Source organism: Coprinopsis cinerea (genome assembly GCF_000182895.1).
Source record: "Coprinopsis cinerea okayama7#130 chromosome 2 map unlocalized cont3.2, whole genome shotgun sequence".
Classification (NCBI taxonomy): domain Eukaryota; kingdom Fungi; phylum Basidiomycota; class Agaricomycetes; order Agaricales; family Psathyrellaceae; genus Coprinopsis; species Coprinopsis cinerea.
Window position 1 is genome coordinate 2586112 of NW_003307543.1, and position 20523 is coordinate 2606634.

Genomic DNA, 20523 nt, shown 5'->3' on the forward strand with positions numbered 1-20523 from the left:
CCCCCTATCCTCGCAACATGTCCGACAAATCCCTCTTCCTTTGCTTAACTTTGAGTGTCGTTGCACTCGCAAGCCCAATCGCTATCCGGATCGAGTAAGCCGTGCAATTCGCCGTATTATCTGCTGCTATATTCACGCCTTCCCCAGCTCTGTCGCCTTCCCTAGCGCATCGGGTAGTGCTGTATCCAGCATTGCCTTCCCTAGCGCGTCGGGCATCGTCGTACCCAGTATTACCTTCCCCAGCGCCTCGGGAAGTGCAGTGTCCAGCATTGCCTTCCCTAGCGCGTCGGGCGTGCCCAGTATTGCCTTCCCAAGCGCGTCGGGCAGCGCCAGTGCTACGTTCGTTTTCCCCACCGCTTCGGCAAGCGCCAGCCCTTCGTTCGCCTTCCCCACCGCGTCAGCAAGTGCTAGTCCCACTTTCGCCTTCCCTACTGGGTCGGCTAGCGCCAGTGCTACGTTCGTTTTCCCCACCGCTTCGGCAAGCGCCAGCCCTTCGTTCGCCTTCCCTACTGGGTCAGCAAGTGCCAGCCCTTCGTTCGCCTTCCCTACTGGGTCGGCTAGCGCCAGTGCTACGTTCGTCTTCCCTACTGGGTCGGCTAGCGCCAGTGCTACGTTCGTCTTCCCTACTGGGTCGGCTAGCGCCAGTGCTACGTTCGTTTTCCCCACCGCTTCGGCAAGCGCCAGCCCTTCGTTCGCCTTCCCCACCGCGTCAGCAAGTGCTAGTCCCACTTTCGCCTTCCCTACTGGGTCGGCTAGCGCCAGCCCTTCGTTCGCCTTCCCTACTGGGTCAGCAAGTGCCAGCCCTACATTCGTCTTCCCCACCGCGTCAGCAAGTGCTAGTCCCACTTTCGTCTTCCCTACTGGGTCGGCGACCGCCAGCCCTACATTCGTCTTCCCTACCGGGTCAGCTAGCGCCCGTCCCAGTTTCGTCCACGGTTTCTAAAGTTTCGGTTGCTTCTCTACATGGCTTCAGGTACAGTGTTGACATTGGTCGGTTCGTTTGCTTCGTCTTGTGCCATGTGATGGAGGACTGTAGTAATCGCTCTGTACTTAGTAATCGCTCTGTACTATTGCAGCAACTCGTGTAAATAGAGAGTAACACGGTTTACTCACCTTGAGTGAAACTCGGATACATGGACGCAGCAGGCGTTTCAGGAATCCTGAGGGAGTTCCAGACTCGATAGGCAGAAGAAGTTACCAGCGCGAACGAGAGCTCTAGACAAGCCGCCCGGTAGACTGTTCTCAGCGGTTAGAGATTGCTCACAAGCACGCCAGGGGCCAGCTGCAGGAAGTTCAGAAGAATGGCTCCAGTGCGCCTTAAACCTCTCAAATGGACCGCTGTATGCAAAATCAGACTGTAATAGGCCAAGCAAAGTTAGAATTCCAGTCGACGATGACGGTCGGAAGCAAGAGGTCTTACTATCGTTGTCTCGTTCCCATCCGCTTTTGGCTCAGGATCTCCCGTGGGAGCCGCGTCTTCAGACGCGGCTCCCACGGAGGTCAAACGACTGAAAACGGATGGGTACGAGACAATAGTGGTACTCAATTCTGCGGAATAGCGAGTTTGCGGAATAGCAAAAGCCTGGTTCACATGGTACCCTGATGCCCAGTCCCGGTGGCTGTTACTGGTTAGTAGCGGAGACTGAACTCGGCGTTGCCGGCATTGCGCTGATGGCTCGTAGATTAGATATGCACCGTATATCGTTTCTACCAGAACACTAGCAGTACTCTTTTTCGTATCCCTATGCTATATTAATGGCCAGAAGGCGACGTTGGGATGTACGACCATCCACTGAACCGACCAGAACACAGCGCGGAAAGCCCAAACTCACTCCTCTGGAGTATTTGGTAAAATAAAATATTCAAAGTACAGTCCAGATTATCTGCCAGTGATATATGAATCGTCATGGTACGGACGATATAGGGGTTTCATTGTTGAATGAATGAGCGGAGAACGCTTTTACCCTGTTGAAAGGACGCCCCCCGCCTTCACCCCAGCCACCACATAAAGAAAACAAACGATCGGTTGCCATCGTTGCTAATGCACAACCAGTAATGTCCCTGACTGCTCGATCCATGTGGAATGGACAGCTTGAAATACATGACAATGACTTCCATTTTTATGAAATGCATTGTCGCGTATGTAGCAGCCTTTTGAAAAAGTCGGAGAACCGTGGTTTAGAGAGTTGTTGAACTTTCGATGAACTCGCGCATGTAGGCGACGAGTTTGTCGATTTGGCTTTCTTCGAGGGCGTTGTAGAGTGATACGCGAATGCCTCCAACCGAGCTGCAAACCAGAGATCAGCCTGATACCTTGCGACAAAGGCCAGAGGATAGCTAACTTACCGATGGCCCTTGAGTCCCTTCATACCCTGCTCTTCCGCGCCCTTCAAGAACTTGGCCTCGGCACCTTCCCCGGGAACATTGAACACAATATTCATCCAGCTCCCGCTCTCCTTCCCGACCCTGGGCTTAAACACGCCCCTCTTCTCACCCTCCTCCAGCGCTTGGTACACCTTCTCCTTCTTCCTCTTATTCGTCTCCTCAAAGTAAGCCAACCCTCCCAACTTCTGCATCCTCCTCAACACCAAGCCGGCAACATAGATCGAGAAGACAGGTGGGGTGTTGGGCATGCTCTTGCCTTCCGCTACATACTTGTAGGAGAGGATAGCAGGGACAGGCGTAGCACCCAGCCCAACGGCAGCGTCCACATCGACGATACAGTCTTGACGAACGATGATGATGGTCAACCCAGCCGGGCCGATGTTCTTCTGCGCACCGGCGTAGATGATGGCGTGGTCTGTCAATCGCGGGATAGGGCGAGACATGAACGACGAGCTATAATCTGCAACCAACGGCAGTAATTGGTCCTTTGGCAACAGATGGAAAGGGAAGCTCGACGGCGATCCTTCCTCATGCGAGAACTGCACTCCATCCACAGTCTCGTTCTCGCAATAGTAGATCAGCGCCGGGTTCTCCGAGAACTTGTACGAATCGTGCGGTGGGACGCCAGCGTAGGACGCTTGGTCTGCAGAGTGGAGTTTGGCATCGGCTGCGATGTTGATCTTGACATCAGAGCCGGCAGTGAGGCGGGTAGCTTCCTTGACGGCCGCTTTGCTCCAAGAACCAGTAAGGACGTAGTCGATGGTGCGTTCTTTGAGGTCGGGGTGGAGGAGGCGGTGGCGAGCGAGCATGTTGAGGACGACGGCTGCGAACTGGCCTGTGCCCCCACCTTGGGTGAACAGGATTGAATGGGTGGGGGGCACATTGAGTTGGGTGCGGATGAGGGACTCGACTTCGTTCAGGAAGGCGCCAAATTCCTTGGAACGATGGGAGATCTCAGCGATGCCCATACCAGAGTCTGCAAAGTTGAAGAGGCCCTGAGTTGCCTCGTGCAGAACATCTTCGGGGAGACAGGAAGGGCCAGCGCCAAAGTTGATGACTCGAGAGGCAGCCATTGTGGTGATGGTTGGAGCGAGAAAGAAGCTGGGGTCTCGAGCTCATCCTCTGGTGCCCTTTTGTTTGAGTCAGATTACCAAAATTTAACTAGCGCCGTTTCGTGGTCAGCACGTCATCGGACGATGAAGTCAAAGGCGGCGTCGGACGAGCGGAACAAGGGTATGGAAATGGTACAACATATTTGATTGGGGTTGAGGGTACGGTGGAATACACAGTACAGTAGGGTAGAGGGCAGGATCGCGTAGAGCCTAGCTAGCGATGGTTTAAACACAGACAGGCAGATCGTGCGAAGGGAAGGAAGAAAATAGTCCACTAGAGAACAGATAAAAAGCAGCAACGGGGAAGGAAAGCGACATTCTAAAAGCGTAAATGCGACCAAGTACATGAAAAGCAACGGAGAGATGGAATAATAAAAAACGAAAAACATGGGACGACAGATGCGAAGCGAAAGCAAGGGTAGGAAGCGGAAGCGGGGGAGGGTAATAATGATAAGGTGAGAATAAATGACGAAGATAGCGTTGCAGGGAACGACAAAGAAATGGGATGGTAATAAACGTATATGGGGTAGATGTGAATAACGTGGAAGAGTATTATAAATGGGGGTGGATTTGGTTGAACGTTGAACAGCGAAGAGACGATGATGCAGAGTTGAATGCCGAGATATAAGTTATCATGATTGCGATTGGAAACTTGAAAATGCCGATTGGGTTGATTGGATCTCTTTAGGAGGCAGCGATTGTTGAGGCCGAATAAAATAGTCGTGAAAGCGAATCGCGATGCTGATGATAACTTGCAGAGAAGAAAAGCCGAATATTTCATGAAAGCGGAACTGAAGGCAGCAGCAGGAGCAGAAGTGGTGGCTGGCGAAAGACTGAGAGGAAAATTTAAAGCTCGAGAGATTGGATATTGATACAACTTGGTGAATTTGCAGACACTGGCATGAGATTCCGGAACAGGATTCTTGACGGAAGACTAGGCTTGGATTTGGGTGTCACTGGGAGAGTCGGTGTGTCGCGTTGTGGGAGGGGAAGCGGAACGCCGGACGGGGGCGGCGACTCGGGGTCGTCGAGTGGACTGGAGCGCAGGGAAGTCTTGCGTCGGCGCACTGGTCCGGGACCGGGATTGGGGACAGAGTCGGAGTCGGGGATGAGGGAGAGGTCGGCTATGTCACATGGGTGGATATGCTTTGGGCTTGTCTCTAGCGCAGAAATCCACGGGAGAGAGTCGAATGGGTGTGCATGCCGTTCATGACGGACATTGCCTCGCCGTCGCCGCAGGGCATGGGACCCGACCTTTGGCCGTCTTCGAGCCTGTTGACACGGGTGAGCAGGGGCCAAGACGCGTGGCGAAGGACATACAGCAATGTTCTGGGGCTCAAATAAGGAAATGGGGGATTGAAGACGGCGGACGGGCTGTTCACGGGACGGGTGGTCAGTGGCATGAATGAGGCGCATGCAAGAGAGCGACGGACCGATTGAGGGGCAGGATATAGTGGAAACGCCTCTGGGCGAATTGGCTGAGGAGTTTGGGCAGACATAGTCGGTGATGGAAGAGGAGGATTTGTCGTGAGTTGGTCGTATTTAAGGAGAGAGGGGAATCATTAGGCCAAGGGACAATGGAAGAGGAGAGAGATAAAAGAGGGAATCCAAAAACTCACACAATCCAAATCGAGTCAACAGGGGAAAACCCTGAGAGATCCAAATCGGGCCTCTTTCCCCTTTCAGCCCTCTTACCCGATCTAGCCAAGCCAAAGGCCCCGCTCCCGGCCCACCTCCTTGCCCCCCGCCAATTGACGCGTCAATCACCTAGAACACGCCCCCTATGGCGTCGCGACACGCCCCCGGGAACACGCGACCCATCCAGAAATCCAGAACGATCCCACAACCCTCAGGCTTAAATTTTACCGCGCTCCAAACACAGCGCTCAACAAACAGGGCGGTGTACAAGCATGTGGAACCGAGAAAAAAGTTTTTCGTTGAGTCCTTTTCGTGTACGTAGAGAGTAGAGATCGTGCGTAGTCAAGAGTCACAACTATGACAACCCTCGAACAGACACTTCGACAGGCAGACATCCACAATCCTATCAATAGCGAATAGTTGAAGGGAAGCCTTGCCGAAGTTCCTGCGTTTGGGCCACAGCGCTACCCGTGTCGAGTCAACGGCTACAACAACAGCAACTCTGTGAACTCAGTCTGCCTCGAGGCTTCTCTAGCTCCCTTACGTGTGTAATTCAACAACTTTTGTTCTGATTTTTTCAAAACAATATTCAGTGGAGAGACAACGCCTTCTGTCGCGACAAGGTCGTCAAGCCAGCGCTAAATTAATTGATGGCGCCAAATCGCCCGCCCTGGGCAGGTCAGTGACGCCATGGTGCACCGAGGCTCCAAAACAACCCCCTCTAGCCCTCTCCAACGCGAACTCCAAACTTCTTCAGTAAAAATAGGTCTTTTGAAAATCCCTAGTGACGCCTAGGCTCCTCCAATGCCGTTATACTCAGCATGCACACGATGAACTCACTACAGTCACAGCTGACGCATCATATCGCGTCGGCCTTCTTCACACCGGAGAAAATCCTGTTAAATTACCTGCCTAATCACTCCATTATTCTACAGAAGAAGAGGGCCAGGCCCGAACAACCCTACCCATACGCAAAGACGAACGCACGGTTCAATCGCGCCCCCGCAGCTGCGGGGTGGCTCAATTAAGGGTCCACCTTCCCAATCCTCCCATACTCTCCTTTTAATAAGTGGAATAATAGGATTTCTGAACAGTCGCCGACGATGATCAAAGATGTGCAAGGGAGGGAAGCGCGTGCACCGCCCGGGGCGCGGGAAAAACTGTACGTTCCGTGCCTTTTCTCGGACCAGCCGCCATCTTTCTTACGTTGACCATGTTTCCTTCCTTTGTCTCTTCCTCCTCACTCAACGTCGACGGTGGACAGCGGTCAAGATCGGACCCTGTGGAGGACGTAACGGCCTTTGGCGATGAGCAAAGGAAGGTATATTTCGGGTCTATACAATCCAGGTTTTCCATCGTGCTTCGGGAAGCATATACCGACTTCAGATGCAATTTACGAGTGTTCTAGGACCCCGCCATTGTCCGACTAGCACCAGTCGTGCAGGGTCACTTTGTCGAGATCTCTGGGCCAAGGCGTGGCACCACTAGTTCATCAGTGCTGCCGGAACGTCGAACTTCATCTCGATTGCAGCAATTTGCATCATCACCAACCCGTTCGGTTCTCAAGCTCACAAAGGTCGGCGTTATGGAACTCCTAAGCCTGACCCACCCCTAAGTAAGAACCGTAGCTTTCCCTCGTGGGCTGATCAAGTTATGCAGGTTCTCGTTTCTCGAGCAGGGAATGGAAACTTTTGGATTGTGGGATGGAAGACGAGAAGTCGGGCCACAGCGTGGCGGACCCGCCATTTTGGCGACGGAGGCCAATGAGCCTCACTGGCAGGTCGATGCCGGCTGTACTCGTGAACAAATTCCGCTTCCATATGTCTTGAGCTCACCGCAGCCTGCCTCGTCAACACGCGAGCTAGTATTCAAGGCTGAAGATCGATTTCCTGACTCGGAGACACAGCTTTTCAGATAACATGTCTATCAATAGCTCACCTTGGTTGCTGAGCAACGAGCTCTCGTGCTTGGGGTATTTCGAGTTCAATGTAGCGCTCGGTACCCCCGTTGACATCGCAGGTGAGCCTCCCACTTCTGATTGCCATCTTTGTTCATCCTGACGGTCCTCATCTGCTCGAAGATGGCAAAAATATGGAAACTTAGATGCGTCCTTGACGGCGGTTACACCTTTCTGTCGTCATTACCATTCCATGGCGGGTATCAAGATTCGTACTCAGGAGTAAGCGTCTTCGGAGCTCGAGGCAAAGTGCTTGTCAGCTATGCTCAAGCTCAAGCTCGAGCTTGGATGTGTTCCCTTGCCATTGTTCCTTGAGTGGTGACCCCTCATCAGTGTTGACAAGCTCACAGGCTCGCTTCTCCGATCGCGCCCCGTCCCCTTCTCTTCGACTGTCATCCTTCGTGACGACTCGCTTTTGTCCCAAAGCTCACGCTCACAGGTGTGAACAAAAACGACCTATATCTAACCACATCATCTTACACTCCAGATCGCATCCCCGTCTTCCCCATTGTGTTCTGGATGTCCTGCTGGGATTTCCCGATTTGGAGTCAGTGGTATATGACTCTCCTCCCGCCCGTACCGAGTCATTCTGGAGTGTGGCACGCGTGCTTCTTATAGGTCGCGTTTCTTGGTGATTTCTCTGTTATTCCATCAACTTCCCCTTGTTCTGACTTTGTCATTGATTCCAAACCTTGTGCGAGCGCTTTTATGACCAGGTCCCCGCTTCTTTCTCTTCTGGTTGCATCCTTATGGATCACGATGTGTATTTCCGCAGTTATGTACATGCATGATTGGCGATATTAGACGCCCTCCTGAGCGATGAAGTCGTGGGTTTCGCAGCGGTGTGTTTTTAACTGCGAGTGCGGTAAAGGCGTGCCTTTGACATGCCCTTGGTTTTGAAATAGGTCGGTGTCCTTTATTTATGTACGCCTGCTTGATTCCGCCCTATCCCACATCGCGAGGTCAACGGATGACCGTTGTGCTTGCACTCTACAGAATTTCCACTATTGGTGAGCGCGAAATCAGCAACTGTCTACTGGAAACTCTAACCAAAAACAGGAGGTTGACTGATCCTGACTCTGTGTAGGGTCAAGTGCTCCTACCCACCGAAATGTGAGATCCTGGATCCACAGGATAGTCGCATGACATACTCTGGTTTCGGACTATGCAGTACCAAGGTACGCTTCGACACCTTCTCGAGTACCCACCAGCACCTCGAATGACACTTACCTTTGTCTGCTTCTCTTGTCCTTTCCACCTACAGTGCAATGCAGACCCTTATAGCGATAGGCGCTTAAGGATGCTGGGCCAGTCGCTTTCAAGTTCTCTGCGATCAACTGGCGGTGAGCCAGGATCACGCCCCATTTTCATCGTCAAACGGAAGCCAAATCAAGGGCAAAGCTCGATCCCATACCTAGCCTAATATTCAGGGCGTATTCAATGATCACCCATCTGTTGTGTTCCGGGAACACCGTTGTTGCACTAGCCCTCCACTTCCTCCTCGTTTAGGAGCTGACCCACCTCAAACTATTCCATTGTGGGTCCACCGACCCAAGTTAGCAAGTCCAACCCCACCCTTCATGCGACGTGGACATGCCCGGAGATACTCTGGGCGTTTTTACCCCCCGCCTGCTATGTACCCTTATCGAGTACATTGCTTCTTTGGGATAGGAGCTTCGATGAACCCTTGAGTTGGCAAGCACCTCATACCCAGTCCCGGGCCGTGGTACGTTTTCCTTCCCCACTCTAACGTCAAATAATGTGAAGTGCTTACATATCTTCTGCTCTAGCGACTCTAGGGACAGTTTGTCCGCATTCGGAGAGCGCGTTGGTTGTTGACGGACTGAGCCTCGTCGCCAGTGCAACACTCCGGATTGACATCTGTTTCCTGGTCGGCTATTGTGGTACGTACGTCACCATTAACAGCAAGTGCGGAAGTGGAGGTCCCAAAGCACATGTCATAAGACCATATACATGCCCTCGACCCAGGCAGACGTGTTGTACGGGGACACGCGGGGCGGCGCACGTATCGATAAGATGGCCATAAACCCACTATCGCCATTCCTTCGCTTTTGTCTGGTGACTACCTTTCAGGGAAGTATGTGCCGGCATACTGGTGCACTGGCTCAAGGGCATTGACAAGCGTTCTGACCGATTGACTTGACTTGGTACGTTTCCAGAAACGTCAAATCCTATTCGAGAAGGCTGGGGACTTTCATCTACGTCAGAATTCTTGACCGCTTCCTTCAGAGAGCCAGAGGATTCCGGATTCAGGCCTGGGATGCTGGATATCAGCAGAGGAGGTCAGTTGATCAGATATGTGTTCTGATGCTAATGATCGCATTGGTTTTTTCCCAAGGGTGTTGGACTTGCCCATCTGCTAATTTCCAGAACAAGACTGACTTGTCCCCAGTCACTGGATGGTGACTGAATCCAGACAATTCAGTAGTCTATTGGGATGGATGGATGAGACATTTCATCGTTCAAAGGCCAGTGAACCCGTCCCGGACTTGACATCATATGGCGAGTTCCCCATCACCGACGCGGATGAGTACCGAGTGCGTAGGTTTTGCGCTGGTATAGAAAAAACATTCCTAATGTATGCCTTGTCGGATTCTAGAAAGGCGCCAGGGGTGGTTAATGATCTATGTCGTTGGTCAGCGCGACGGGTTGTTCGACCCACCCAGGTATCAGGTCGCCGGATATGGCTATACCCCGCTGTGTTCATTCATCCGTACCACGATGATTAATCCTTGGGCTAGAGGCGCGGTGTGTTCGGTTTCTCATCGTTGCCATCTTCGGGTGCAGCGACTACTGTGGTGGTCGCTTAACAGCACCAAACCAAATGCGGGCGAATAGGTCTCAGCTGACCGAGGGGTTTTTCACTATCCCGGATAGTAGCATTGGCACGAGACTGTAAGTAACCGAATTTACTGACCACATCAAAGTAGGATGCTAACGTATCTCCTGGGTATAGCGGTCTCTCGGTCGTAACGTCGACGTGTATGGGCGTGTTAACCTGGTGCGGGGTTTACTCTGAATTTCCGATGTTAATTTTTTGTCGTCGGTGACAAGAATGGGCAGACGTCGTGAAGCAAATGGCGATTAGTTACGACAATGAGTAAGTGACGAAATCGCCTGTGTCAAGCTGTGGATTGGATTCGAGAGACGGTGACGCCCCGCTATCACCTCTTGAAGCTTCCTCGACTCGGAGACAGATCGAAGGAGCGGGGGCAGCAGTTCAATCAAAGCCTTTTGACCCGCCTCGCTGCCGCCATCGAAATTTCTGATTTCTGCTGTCTAGTACAACATGAGGTCAGGTCGGTTGTGTTTCTCACTTGCAGCCATTCAGGTTCTTTCCCTGCTATGGTCCTATTGCTATCCCTGTTCAATTCAACTGATTGTTTCTCAGTCACATCGTATCAATGTCTTATGACTGACCTTTGCGTTTTCCTTCCTGATTGATAGATCGTCGCATAGCATGTCCCGGTCCCAGTGGATTTTGATACCGTGGACATAATCTCAAATTTTTTCGGATGTCATTCGGGACTCCCTCGAAGCCCTGCTCCTCAAGCAGTAGCTTCTCGCACTGGACGCGCTGTTTCCTGCTGCCTCCGGGTAGCTCACATTGTTGTTGTGAGGCCTCTCTGAACCTGCGCCGTCGAAAGGTGAGAGCCTGGTTGCAATCTACTTGCGGGTGAGCGTGATTTCTCATAACATTCGGTGCAATGATGGACGAGTGAAAAGGAATGCATCTGTTCAATTCTTCCTCGCAGTCGCATCGGACCCGAGTTGACGTTACATGTGAGGAAACCAAGTGGCTTCGATCGTTTACTGATTTCTGCATCTTAATAGATACTTCGCTCGTTTCCAGCTGTAAAACGCACGTACCTCGTCCCTGCTCTGCGCGTCCACGAGCAATGCTTTTGGTCATTCAAGTGTCGTTGCGCTCTTTTCCACTCTCCAGCCTTTACAGTCATCATCACTTTGGTCTTGGTGTTTCCCGAAAAAAAGCGAGTTTATCATCTCAGTTTCGACGTTTCTTCATCAATCGTTGCGCCTACAGGACGCAACCCGGCTCCAGACGCGATTGAGACGTCACGATCATTATTCCTTGAGATCTCTTCCGAACGGCGGGATTCCCAAAATTGGACAAGCGGTTTCCCTTTTTCGACAGCATACTTTGATGCCAGACTCTTCGACATCCAGCTCAAGATCCAAGCACTTCCACTGGACAGTTGTTAGATCTTTACTGACAGTTCTCACCTATACTTTGCTGCCCGGTTACCTTACATGGGACCCAGATTCGGTTTTAATCCACATCAATCTCTCGAGACGTCGACACTCCTTCTTCGTACCCTAGGGACACTGCAGTTCGAACTCGCAAAGCCATCTTCGCTCTCCACCATAACGAGTTTAGCTCGGCAGATCATTCAGTCTATTTGACAGATGGGTGCTTCCTGGAAGAGACTGGGGTGATGAGAGGGCAGAGAGGGCAGATTAATGGCGCTTGCGAAGTTACTAAAATGATCCTCGCGATGGGGTCTAGCGTCATCAGGGACAGTAGTACTAGAAGTTAGTTGAAGGAAGGGAACTTTGGGATTTCATTTGGCAAGGCTAATGATTGGCCGAGGAGACCGCCGTGGTTGCTTGACCCCCTTTTCTGAGATGCCGGAAATGTTAGGTGAGCCCTCGTCGTACCTAGAAGTTTTCAAAGCTGCGAAGAAAGACACAAGATGGCTTTTGAAACCTCAGGCCGTACACTGCCTTTTCGTCGGCCTGTCATGCACCCAGTTGTTGGATATTTGCAGAGTTCAAGCAAAGTTAAAGTTGAAGGTACGACCAAGGTACGATGGTTGAGATCGGCCGCTAATTATCCGAGGCGCAACAACTTGGACACTGGATTGGCACCTTCCGGAGGCCTTCGAGCAGGAACAACCAAGAGCTCAGTAGCATGGTCCCAGTTTACAGCAGTTTACTCGCTCATCGGAGGATCGCAGAAAGATGACGGTGAAATGACAGTATTGAACTGGGGACTCGGGATTGCCGCCTGGAAACGGGAAAATGTCTGCCCCATGGCTGAGTTGGTTACAGCGTCCGACTGTTACGAACACTAAGTGCTCTAGACAATCGGAAGGTCGTGAGTTCGAGCCTCACTGGGGCAGTGGTCTACTCCTTTTTGGGTCGTCATTAGCCATTTTGGGACCCCTCACATCACTTCACAGTCGTTTGGTCAAAGATGATGTTTTTGAGGCCCATCTAATCACCAGAAAATAGGTTGGTCACAAGGAGCGGGTTGTTTCATTTACAGTGAACATATACACTACTGTACAGCACAAGCGGGTGAGATAGTCCGATGTCAGAAGAATGCCGTGATAAAGTCCATTTCTACATGAAAACTGACGAGGCTTGGGCGAGCCTAAACGCGCCCTGCAATAAAGCTGGCGGCTTCCGTTGCATCCTAAAGAGAATGAGACTGTCAGAGTCCATTTGAAGGCAAGCAATGCTTTTCCGACTCACCGATCCATAGGTCAAGTGGGGGAGGAGGATAGTGGATCTACCAGCGCAGATGAGATCCCCGGCGTTGCAAAACGTCTTCCTGCGGTTCTCGAGACCACCTGGAAGAGCTCTATCTCGGTTGGGATCGCCAAAGGTAATTACGCCAGTGACCCTAGCCTGGTCAGCTGCCGACAGCTGACGGGCAGCGAGGTGAGTGACTTGGGCACCTTGACTAAGTCCCTGCGTGTCAACTTTACTGTGGGACAGGCCAGAAGGATAAGACACTTACGAGTATCCGCTAATGAAGATCTTAGCATCGGGACATTGCGCAGCAATGCTGGAGACCTTCTGGGCCATAGTTCGCGCCCCACCACGATCGCCACCGGCGAGGAACCCCGCGACGACAGCTGGGTAGTCAATGCCTTCGAAGGTGACGGAACCTCGAACTGCCCTGCTGACGGCAGTCCTGAGTCTAGGACCAATGACGGTACCGAGAGTGCCAATCTCTGTAGTTCCACGGGCAAAGAAGACGTAAACGTCGTCACAGCGAAGTTGGCGAGTATCGATCTGAGCAACTGGCGCAGCCAGAGCAGACAGAGCACCGATGGCGAGAGTGGCGAGAGCGAAGAACTTCATGGTGAAAGAAAGAAAAGATAAGATAAGAAAAGAAAGAAGAACTTGAAGGATGGGTTTTCGAACGCCAGGCTCGGGATGCAAGGAAGCTGAGGATCGTCATTGTTCAGACCATCTTTATATAGGTCAGCTTTGCGGTGAACAAGGCCGCTAGCGTTGCCAGAAAGTACACCAGACATGCAGCCCGAGACCGCTGGAAGAGGTATCCAACATGTCACAATTGAGGACTACTTCCGACGAGTGCAAAGACAGCACCCGGAGCGAGCATCGGGCAATTTGTAAGTAGGTAGATTGTTCATCACCTTGCGACTATGTCTTCAAATGGGAGAGCCCTGCACGAGAGGGCGGTCGAACGTGCCTATCGATGACAAAAAAGCAGCTGGATGCAGTCCGAGGATGGTTGCGGGTGCTGTCCTTCGTCAGGTTGCTGTGTGGTGTCCAGGAAACGCTGTATGAAATGAGAGCAACCAGGTCTTCAATGAAAAGAGGTCGTAAAGTCGAAAGTCAAGTTGTGATGGAAACAGGGATAAAGTGCGGGAAAATAATTCACACATCAAAACAGAGCCTTAAGCAAAAAGAGTGCCCTGCCCCAGTGAGGCTCGAACTCACGACCTTCCGATTGCTTGGCACAAGGCGCTAACAGTCGGACGCTGTAACCAACTCAGCCATGGGGCACATGTTTACTTCTACTCGCCGCAAGGTGTCGAGGCGGAGTAGCCAGGTTTTGCACCCCGCGGGTTAAGGCTGAAGGTAGATTAACAGTACTGACAAAGGGCAATATACGAACTCTACGTGGAATCGGCCGATCCCATCGCGACCACAAAGGTACTCCGTCCTCCGCGAGGAAGGACCAGTACCTTGACAGCCCCATGTTCTTGATACGTCTCCACGTTGGGCGGGGCCTGCGACGCAACCGTGATGTCCCTCCAGTTCACCCTTGGTTGAACATGGACTTTCGGCAAGCCGAACTCTCCATGATGAAGGGCCATCAAGGTAAGAGGAAGGGTGAATTTCCCGTTGTTCTGCAGCGTCGTCAACATCGTGTTTTTGCCAAGGCGGGAGTACAGCAATACCTCTGCGATAAAGTCCCCCTGCTTTATCCCGCCAATGAGCCATTCTCGGGTCATGTCCTCGATGTGGTAGTTGAGAACGTGACGCCGAGCCGATTCATCGTCTGATCCCCAGCGAAGTGTTGTCCGGATAACCAATTCGGCGTTGATGGGTTGGCCCGCATACAACGAAAGTGGCGCTCCGGGCCCTTGTTTGGCGCTGAACGGCGTCGAGAGGATGTTTATACTCGCGGTTGCAACAATCTGGAAATGGGCAATTCATGAAGGCAGCGGGTGAGCAACAACTAGAGCACGTACATCTTTCACTGGAACATCCACAGGCAATCTAAGTTCTCTCCAAATACCTTGGGGAGTCTGAGGATGCCTGTGTCGGCGCAATCGCTAAAGAGATACCTAAGTCAGGGAGAGGGACAGGGGAAAGCGACATTTCTCTCACCTCAAGAGCCAGCGGAATCATCTCTCCGACCTCCCCGGCCTTGTTTGACGGGTCCGGGAGCTCAATTTCGCCAGTGATATTGTATAGTGACACCCAACTGGGATCGTTTTCCAATAGTTCGATCAAGGTGTCGACAATGAGGGGACGGAGATCTTGAGATTTAGAAGCTTCGTCTAGAGCCGCTCTTACTTCCTCTTCCACAATACTTCCGACCTCTTAAAAGAACGTATCAGCATGCGTTTCCCCAGGTTGTGAGTGCTAACCACCTTCACGGAGTAGCCGGTATTTGATGTGGAAGAACAGCTGTTCACTGACTGCCAGATATGAGGCCAATGTGTTCGGAACCATGTACTACAAGTGACTTACCGGGCCCTGTCATGGAATCCAAGGCAAAGAGGAAGTTGGCATTCTCGTTCGGCGTGACAGTCTAGGAGGCTCGTAAACAGAGGCACCAAGAGATTATCAAGGCTAACTCACAATCGTACCCTTCCTGATGTTACATGGTACAACTTTGATATTGTCCACTCCATCTGGAACTTTGAGATTGGCCTCCGCCACCCGAATGTATTGATGCGTGGTAGATTTAACAGAAAAGGTGGAGATCAACCTAGTATGCATAAGTACGTCGAACTCATCGTAGAGAGTGAATTTTCATACCTAGTGTCTCGGAACCAATCTTGAACGCGAACAGATATAGGTAGACTTGGGCTGATGTTACTGGAGAAGCGCATGGTTCTCTCGACTTGCGGCTCTTCCGTCGTAACATAATCCACTTCGACCTCTACCTTCTGAAAGTAGCGTCAGCCCGAAGCGCTCTTGAGACGACTGAAAAAGAACAACATGCCATCGTTTGCGAGCTGATGGTCTCCAAGTAGGGTATTGAGAATCTAACAGTGGTGTCTTTGCCGAGATTTTCGAGCTTGATCCCAGACTTGTTGGTTTCAAAGGCAAATTCGTCATTTTCTGCGGATTCAGTCGGGATTAACTCTACAAGTACGCCTAAAAGGAATCGCACCTCCGTCCAGAGAAGCTTCCCAATAGTGGAAGGTGGTAGAAGGCGCCGAAATCCGGAGGTTGAGGGTCTGAATAGAATTTCGTCCTGTCCAGATTCGGAAGGAGACGCTAAACGGCTTCCCCAGCTCAACTGCAGGAACACTGCTGTGAGATCGCGTTAGGCAGAGGAACGCAGGAAAGCCCACCCTTTCTTGACTGGAACACGCGAACACTGAGAGCTAGTGGATCCGTCTCCACACGAACTATTTGATGAGTCGGAGTTCCCTTTCTCTGAGGATACTGCAGCAAGAGCTTGGCTGCTCGAATCTCACTGGACTCGACGAAAAACGTCCCAGCTGCAGGGTTCTATCGGCGGGAGTGAGAAGGTGAATGGCCATTCTAGGAGGACATGAGCTTACCGGACACAGCAGAGAAACTTTCGATTTCCCGGGAGGAAGCGTTTCGATCGATGTCGTGAACTGGAACCTCTCGAAGTCCCGTCCTGACAGGGTGACTACGATTTCATCGGCAGGGAACGCCTGTAACGGGGCTGTTAATCCACAGGTGCATACAGAATAAGACCTTCAACGTACACAGGGAAGATCGTTGTGAATGGTGACATCTAGAATAGAGCCATCTTTGTCGGGAGCCAGAATGGCCTTCTTGGCGATCTGGACAGAGAGTGCTGGGTGGTCCGGATAGCGGATGTCTGAAGCAACGTTTAACACCACTGACAGGGCCAAGGATATTGCTTGTACTCACCATTTTCCAAATTAGAGGCAGCATTCTTCATCTCATTCACAAACTCAGCTACATAGCTTCGGTTGTCTTCGCAAGGAAGTAGCGTTTCTGCGCCTGCATTCTCGACATAAGCTTTCAGGAATGAGAGAATTCGATGTATCCATTCGGTGTCTTGAGGTTTATTCAGAGTCTTGTGGGTATCTAAAGCCCGTGAAAACATATACGATTCCATCGCCACCCACGTATGCGGTGCATAGTGCGAGGCGAGATTGGAATAGGTGTCCAGGGCGCGTTCCAGGTTACCTCGATGTCTATGAGAGGGTAAGCTTCATATGGGAAGAGGACAGCGAAGATACACACAAGTCTAGAGCTGCAAGGCAGCCGTGAAGTTTGACAGCGAATCGGCTCCGGCCAGCTTTCGAGTACATGACGATTGCCTCGTTGGTATGAGATATGTACAAGTCGTAGAATACATCTTTGTCTTGCAGAGCTTCCAGTAACTGAGTATTCGTGATTTCCCCTTCTGAATGTCCGGGAGGATATTGGTATTCGTTGCCGGGTAAAGACATCGAGAACGGTGGTCGTTTCGGGAGATAATCCAGGTCGATGCCGATGATATCAAGCTGCAGTATTCCTTAAGTGACTGGTATTCCACGCCGAGCGACATACTCACCTGGGTTCTTGCCATATCGCGAAGCTCGCCTACTCCTGCCTCTAGTCGTTTGGTATTCTTGGTAGGAAACTTCTCTTGCCAAATTTCGCATTGCTTAATGGCGTCGTCCGAAGCGGAATAGACCCAAGACTGTATGAAGAACTTTGGAAGCAAGTTCTGCGCATGCAATCAGTGGATGAACACTCTTGAATATAGCTTTGTACACACCTGCACTTGCTTCAAAGTCTTGCTAAACGTCCCAAGGAAGCTTGCAACCTTCCGCGGAACTTCATCGACTTGACCCATTTTCGCCATAATCTGACATTGGCGAGAGAGGATATAAATTCTCAGCTCAAAGACAGAAATCTCGTTTGAGAGAATGAGGTCGCGGAATGCCTTCTTGCTCGATGGTCGCGGAGATAGCAGCGGTGTCGAATCGTCACCTGCGCTGGGGTTGATGAGATTTCCGAACCACGACATATTCCGTTCCTGAATAACTTGAAGGAAGGATTTTTCGAGGTCATCATATTGTTGGAGAGCTTCATCGAACACGCTGATGCCTTCGTAGGACATGGCCAAACTTTCCTTGAATGCCGTTAATGGTGTCATGAGTTCCCTCTGGAAAGTGTATTCACCTTGAGCAGGAAGAATGTACAGAAATTCCATCCAGGCATTTGTTGCTGCCCTTCTGATCTCTTGACAATCTCAAATCGAACCGAAAGTGCTTGATCCAGTGCGTACCCCATACACTCCTTCATGATGTTGTGGAACTCTCCCCATAGTAAGCGGTTCTCGACAGCTGGGGAATAGCTGAGCTGGGCACATCTGTTCTTATTCGCGGTTAAAACCAGTATGGTAACATTGACGAGGGCGACGCGTACCGATTCCGCTTATCCGTATTGAACTCAGCCTTTAACTTCTCCAGCACCGAACCAGCAAATAGACCTCCACGCGACTGCTTGGCGGAGTCGGGCGTTACAATCTGGAGTATCACTCGCTCATTGCTCTTCTTCTGCATGATCGTCTCGTTCCATTCCTTGATCTCCTTCTTAAAGGCGTTGTACTGTGTAGAATCATGGTCCTAACAAGACATTACGATGAGAGGAAGAACAACGCCGGGGAACATGTAGATACCTCACAATGCACCACGAACAGATGGATGATAGGTTTCTCTAAGACTGTTGTCGGAATCTGGCTGGCCAATTCGTCGCGTACAGAATCCAGAGCGACGAACTTGACGTTCAGCGAGGGAATCGTCCTGAGGGTTTGGTTCCTGAACGAAGAGCGCCAGTGTACATTCTGAAGGGGGAATTGGGAGACCATAGATTCGAAGAAGATGTTCCATTTCTGGCTGCCTAGCAGGTTCTTGGGCGCAGAATACGAGACGAGGACATGCTGGTCTGGTGCCATGGCTTTGCCGAGTTCGCGTTATCGAGATCGTAATCTCTTCCGTCGGATACACAAATAGTTTCTGGCTGTTGGCTGGGAAGGACGTTCAAGGAGCTCTCATAGCCTCGTTGTAATGGTCGTTTGTAAAGCCGGTTCACAACCAATTGATCTCCATTAACACGACCTAACCGTGGGAACTATACATTCAATAGGCGCCGTCAAAATTTGGACTTTCCACTTCTTCCACCACCAAATCTCCCTAAAATGCCATCCCCAGAAGATGCCAGCACATCCTCTGCAACTCCAGAGGCTCAGAAACACACATTCAAGTCTCTAGGTCTCATTGATCCTCTCCTCGAAGCCCTCGAACAAGTCGGATACAAGTCGCCTACCGAAATCCAGTCCGAATCTCTGCCTCATGCACTCGAAGGGCGCGATATCATCGGTGTAGCAGAAACAGGTTCAGGAAAAACAGCAGCTTTTGCTTTGCCTATCTTGCAGAAACTATGGGAGGAACCGAAGGGCCTCTTTGCCTGCGTTCTTGCACCCACTCGTGAATTGGCGTACCAGATCTCGCAGCAGTTTGAAGCTCTCGGTGCCGCCATGGGAGCTCGATGTGCTGTTATTGTTGGAGGAATGGACCTACCTACACAAGCTATCGCGCTTGCAAAACGTCCACACGTCGTGGTTGCAACCCCTGGTCGACTGCTACAGCATCTGGAAGAAACAAAAGGGTTCAGTCTACGGACGTTGAAATTCTTGGTGAGTACCTCGTGTTCGGCGAATTAGCCTGGTCTTGACATCTGTATATGCCCTAGGTTCTTGACGAAGCAGATCGATTGCTTGACATGGATTTCGGACCTGCGATCGACAAAATTCTCAAACTCATTCCCAAGGAGCGAACGACATATCTTTTCTCCGCTACTATGACCTCCAAGGTCGCAAAACTTCAGAGAGCCAGTTTGGTTAACCCAGTACGGGTGGAGGTTTCTGGAAAGTAAGTTGGTATGCGCCTTTCGTGACCATTGGAAACCTGACAACCGTCTTCAGATACCAAACCGTCTCAACGTTGCTCCAACACTACCTCCTCGTCCCGCTAAAAGACAAAGTCGTCATGCTGATATATCTCGCCAACTCTCTCGCTCAAAACTCTATAATCATCTTCACTCGAACTGTCCGCGACGCCAGATTGTAAGAGTGCTCCGACCCTTCTGATGGCTTCCGCTCACATTTCATCTGAACCAGACTCTCAATCATCCTTCGAACACTCGGATTCCCCGCTGTTCCTCTCCACGGCCAACTCAGCCAAAGTCAGCGGTTAGGCGCACTCGGAAAATTCAAGAGTGGAGGTCGCAAGATCCTCGTTGCTACTGACGTTGCCAGTCGGTGCGTCTAACCCATTTGTTGTACTCCCATCATATGACTGACCTCTCCCCCAGAGGTCTCGACATCCCTTCAGTAGACGTCGTGATCAACTACGACATCCCCACCCACTCAAAGGATTACATCCACAGAGTAGGACGAACAGCCCGTGCAGGCCGAGCCGGAAAGGCCATCACCCTTGTCACGCAATACGACGTCGAGCTCCTCCAGCGTATCGAGAAAGTCATTGGCAAGAAAATGGACGCATGGCCCACGGACGATGAAGAAGTTTTGTTGCTCAAAGAGCGGGTTTCTGAAGCCGAGCGGTTGGCGGTGAATGAGATCAAGGACCAGGATATGAAGGAAGGAGGTGGGAAGAAGAGGCGGAGGGGTGGAGAGGGCGGAGGTGCGGATGACAGGGATAGGGACGATGATGTTGTGGAGGCGGGGATGCCTACCAAACACAAGAAGACGAAGAGAAGATGATACCTGTTATATTGCCGTCACTTCGCATGTGCTTTACTTCATTGGACGCGAATATATAACTGGGGTCATCTCATGAACATCAGGTCGGACCTCAGGACGTATTTCGTCCCCTTCAGAACAGGTGATCCTTCGTGTAACATACACTCAAATCCGTGCCTGGCAGCATTCGA

General features: G+C 51.3%; 7 protein-coding genes and 2 non-coding genes across 9 annotated transcripts; 3 read left to right on the forward strand and 6 right to left on the reverse strand.

The window, feature by feature from the left end:
- Positions 1-132: 132 nt before the first annotated feature.
- CC1G_13976 (vsaB protein) lies at positions 133-1908 on the reverse strand (the record flags this gene model as incomplete). The annotated part of the gene is made up of 5 exons (XM_002911891.1): positions 133-881; positions 1114-1215; positions 1271-1355; positions 1421-1599; positions 1833-1908. 5 exons carry the CDS (start codon positions 1906-1908, stop codon positions 133-135), a joined length of 1191 nt encoding a protein of 396 aa, XP_002911937.1.
- Positions 1909-2178: 270 nt separating this feature from the next.
- On the reverse strand, positions 2179-3458 carry CC1G_11497 (phosphoserine aminotransferase; the record flags this gene model as incomplete). The annotated part of the gene is made up of 2 exons (XM_001833660.1): positions 2179-2287; positions 2347-3458. The coding sequence occupies 2 exons, from the start codon at positions 3456-3458 to the stop codon at positions 2179-2181; spliced, it is 1221 nt and encodes a 406-aa protein (XP_001833712.1).
- A 569-nt stretch (positions 3459-4027) lies between these two features.
- Positions 4028-4996, reverse strand: CC1G_11498 (hypothetical protein; the record flags this gene model as incomplete). Its single annotated transcript, XM_001833661.2, has 3 exons — positions 4028-4769; positions 4818-4871; positions 4931-4996. The coding sequence occupies 3 exons, from the start codon at positions 4994-4996 to the stop codon at positions 4344-4346; spliced, it is 546 nt and encodes a 181-aa protein (XP_001833713.2). The 3' UTR covers positions 4028-4343.
- Positions 4997-5280: 284 nt separating this feature from the next.
- Positions 5281-6750, forward strand: CC1G_11499 (hypothetical protein; the record flags this gene model as incomplete). The annotated part of the gene is made up of 5 exons (XM_001833662.2): positions 5281-5449; positions 5729-5813; positions 6071-6150; positions 6230-6297; positions 6544-6750. The coding sequence occupies 5 exons, from the start codon at positions 5281-5283 to the stop codon at positions 6748-6750; spliced, it is 609 nt and encodes a 202-aa protein (XP_001833714.2).
- A 5411-nt stretch (positions 6751-12161) lies between these two features.
- On the forward strand, positions 12162-12257 carry CC1G_20030. The gene has a single exon. It is a non-coding gene; the product is annotated as a tRNA-Asn (tRNA).
- Positions 12258-12511: 254 nt separating this feature from the next.
- Positions 12512-13227, reverse strand: CC1G_11503 (cutinase; the record flags this gene model as incomplete). The annotated part of the gene is made up of 3 exons (XM_001833666.1): positions 12512-12553; positions 12613-12823; positions 12881-13227. 3 exons carry the CDS (start codon positions 13225-13227, stop codon positions 12512-12514), a joined length of 600 nt encoding a protein of 199 aa, XP_001833718.1.
- Positions 13228-13808: 581 nt separating this feature from the next.
- Positions 13809-13899, reverse strand: CC1G_20031. The gene has a single exon. It is a non-coding gene; the product is annotated as a tRNA-Asn (tRNA).
- Positions 13900-14012: 113 nt separating this feature from the next.
- Positions 14013-18526, reverse strand: CC1G_11504 (hypothetical protein; the record flags this gene model as incomplete). The annotated part of the gene is made up of 19 exons (XM_001833667.2): positions 14013-14537; positions 14592-14675; positions 14731-14945; positions 14997-15044; positions 15097-15157; positions 15208-15337; positions 15388-15518; positions 15623-15693; positions 15746-15885; positions 15941-16089; positions 16143-16262; positions 16317-16432; positions 16486-16775; positions 16825-17087; positions 17138-17293; positions 17345-17701; positions 17752-17941; positions 17998-18197; positions 18251-18526. The coding sequence occupies 19 exons, from the start codon at positions 18524-18526 to the stop codon at positions 14013-14015; spliced, it is 3522 nt and encodes a 1173-aa protein (XP_001833719.2).
- A 243-nt stretch (positions 18527-18769) lies between these two features.
- Positions 18770-20353, forward strand: CC1G_11505 (ATP-dependent rRNA helicase RRP3; the record flags this gene model as incomplete). Its single annotated transcript, XM_001833668.1, has 5 exons — positions 18770-19267; positions 19324-19502; positions 19556-19696; positions 19751-19891; positions 19945-20353. The coding sequence occupies 5 exons, from the start codon at positions 18770-18772 to the stop codon at positions 20351-20353; spliced, it is 1368 nt and encodes a 455-aa protein (XP_001833720.1).
- Between the last annotated feature and the right edge of the window lie 170 nt (positions 20354-20523).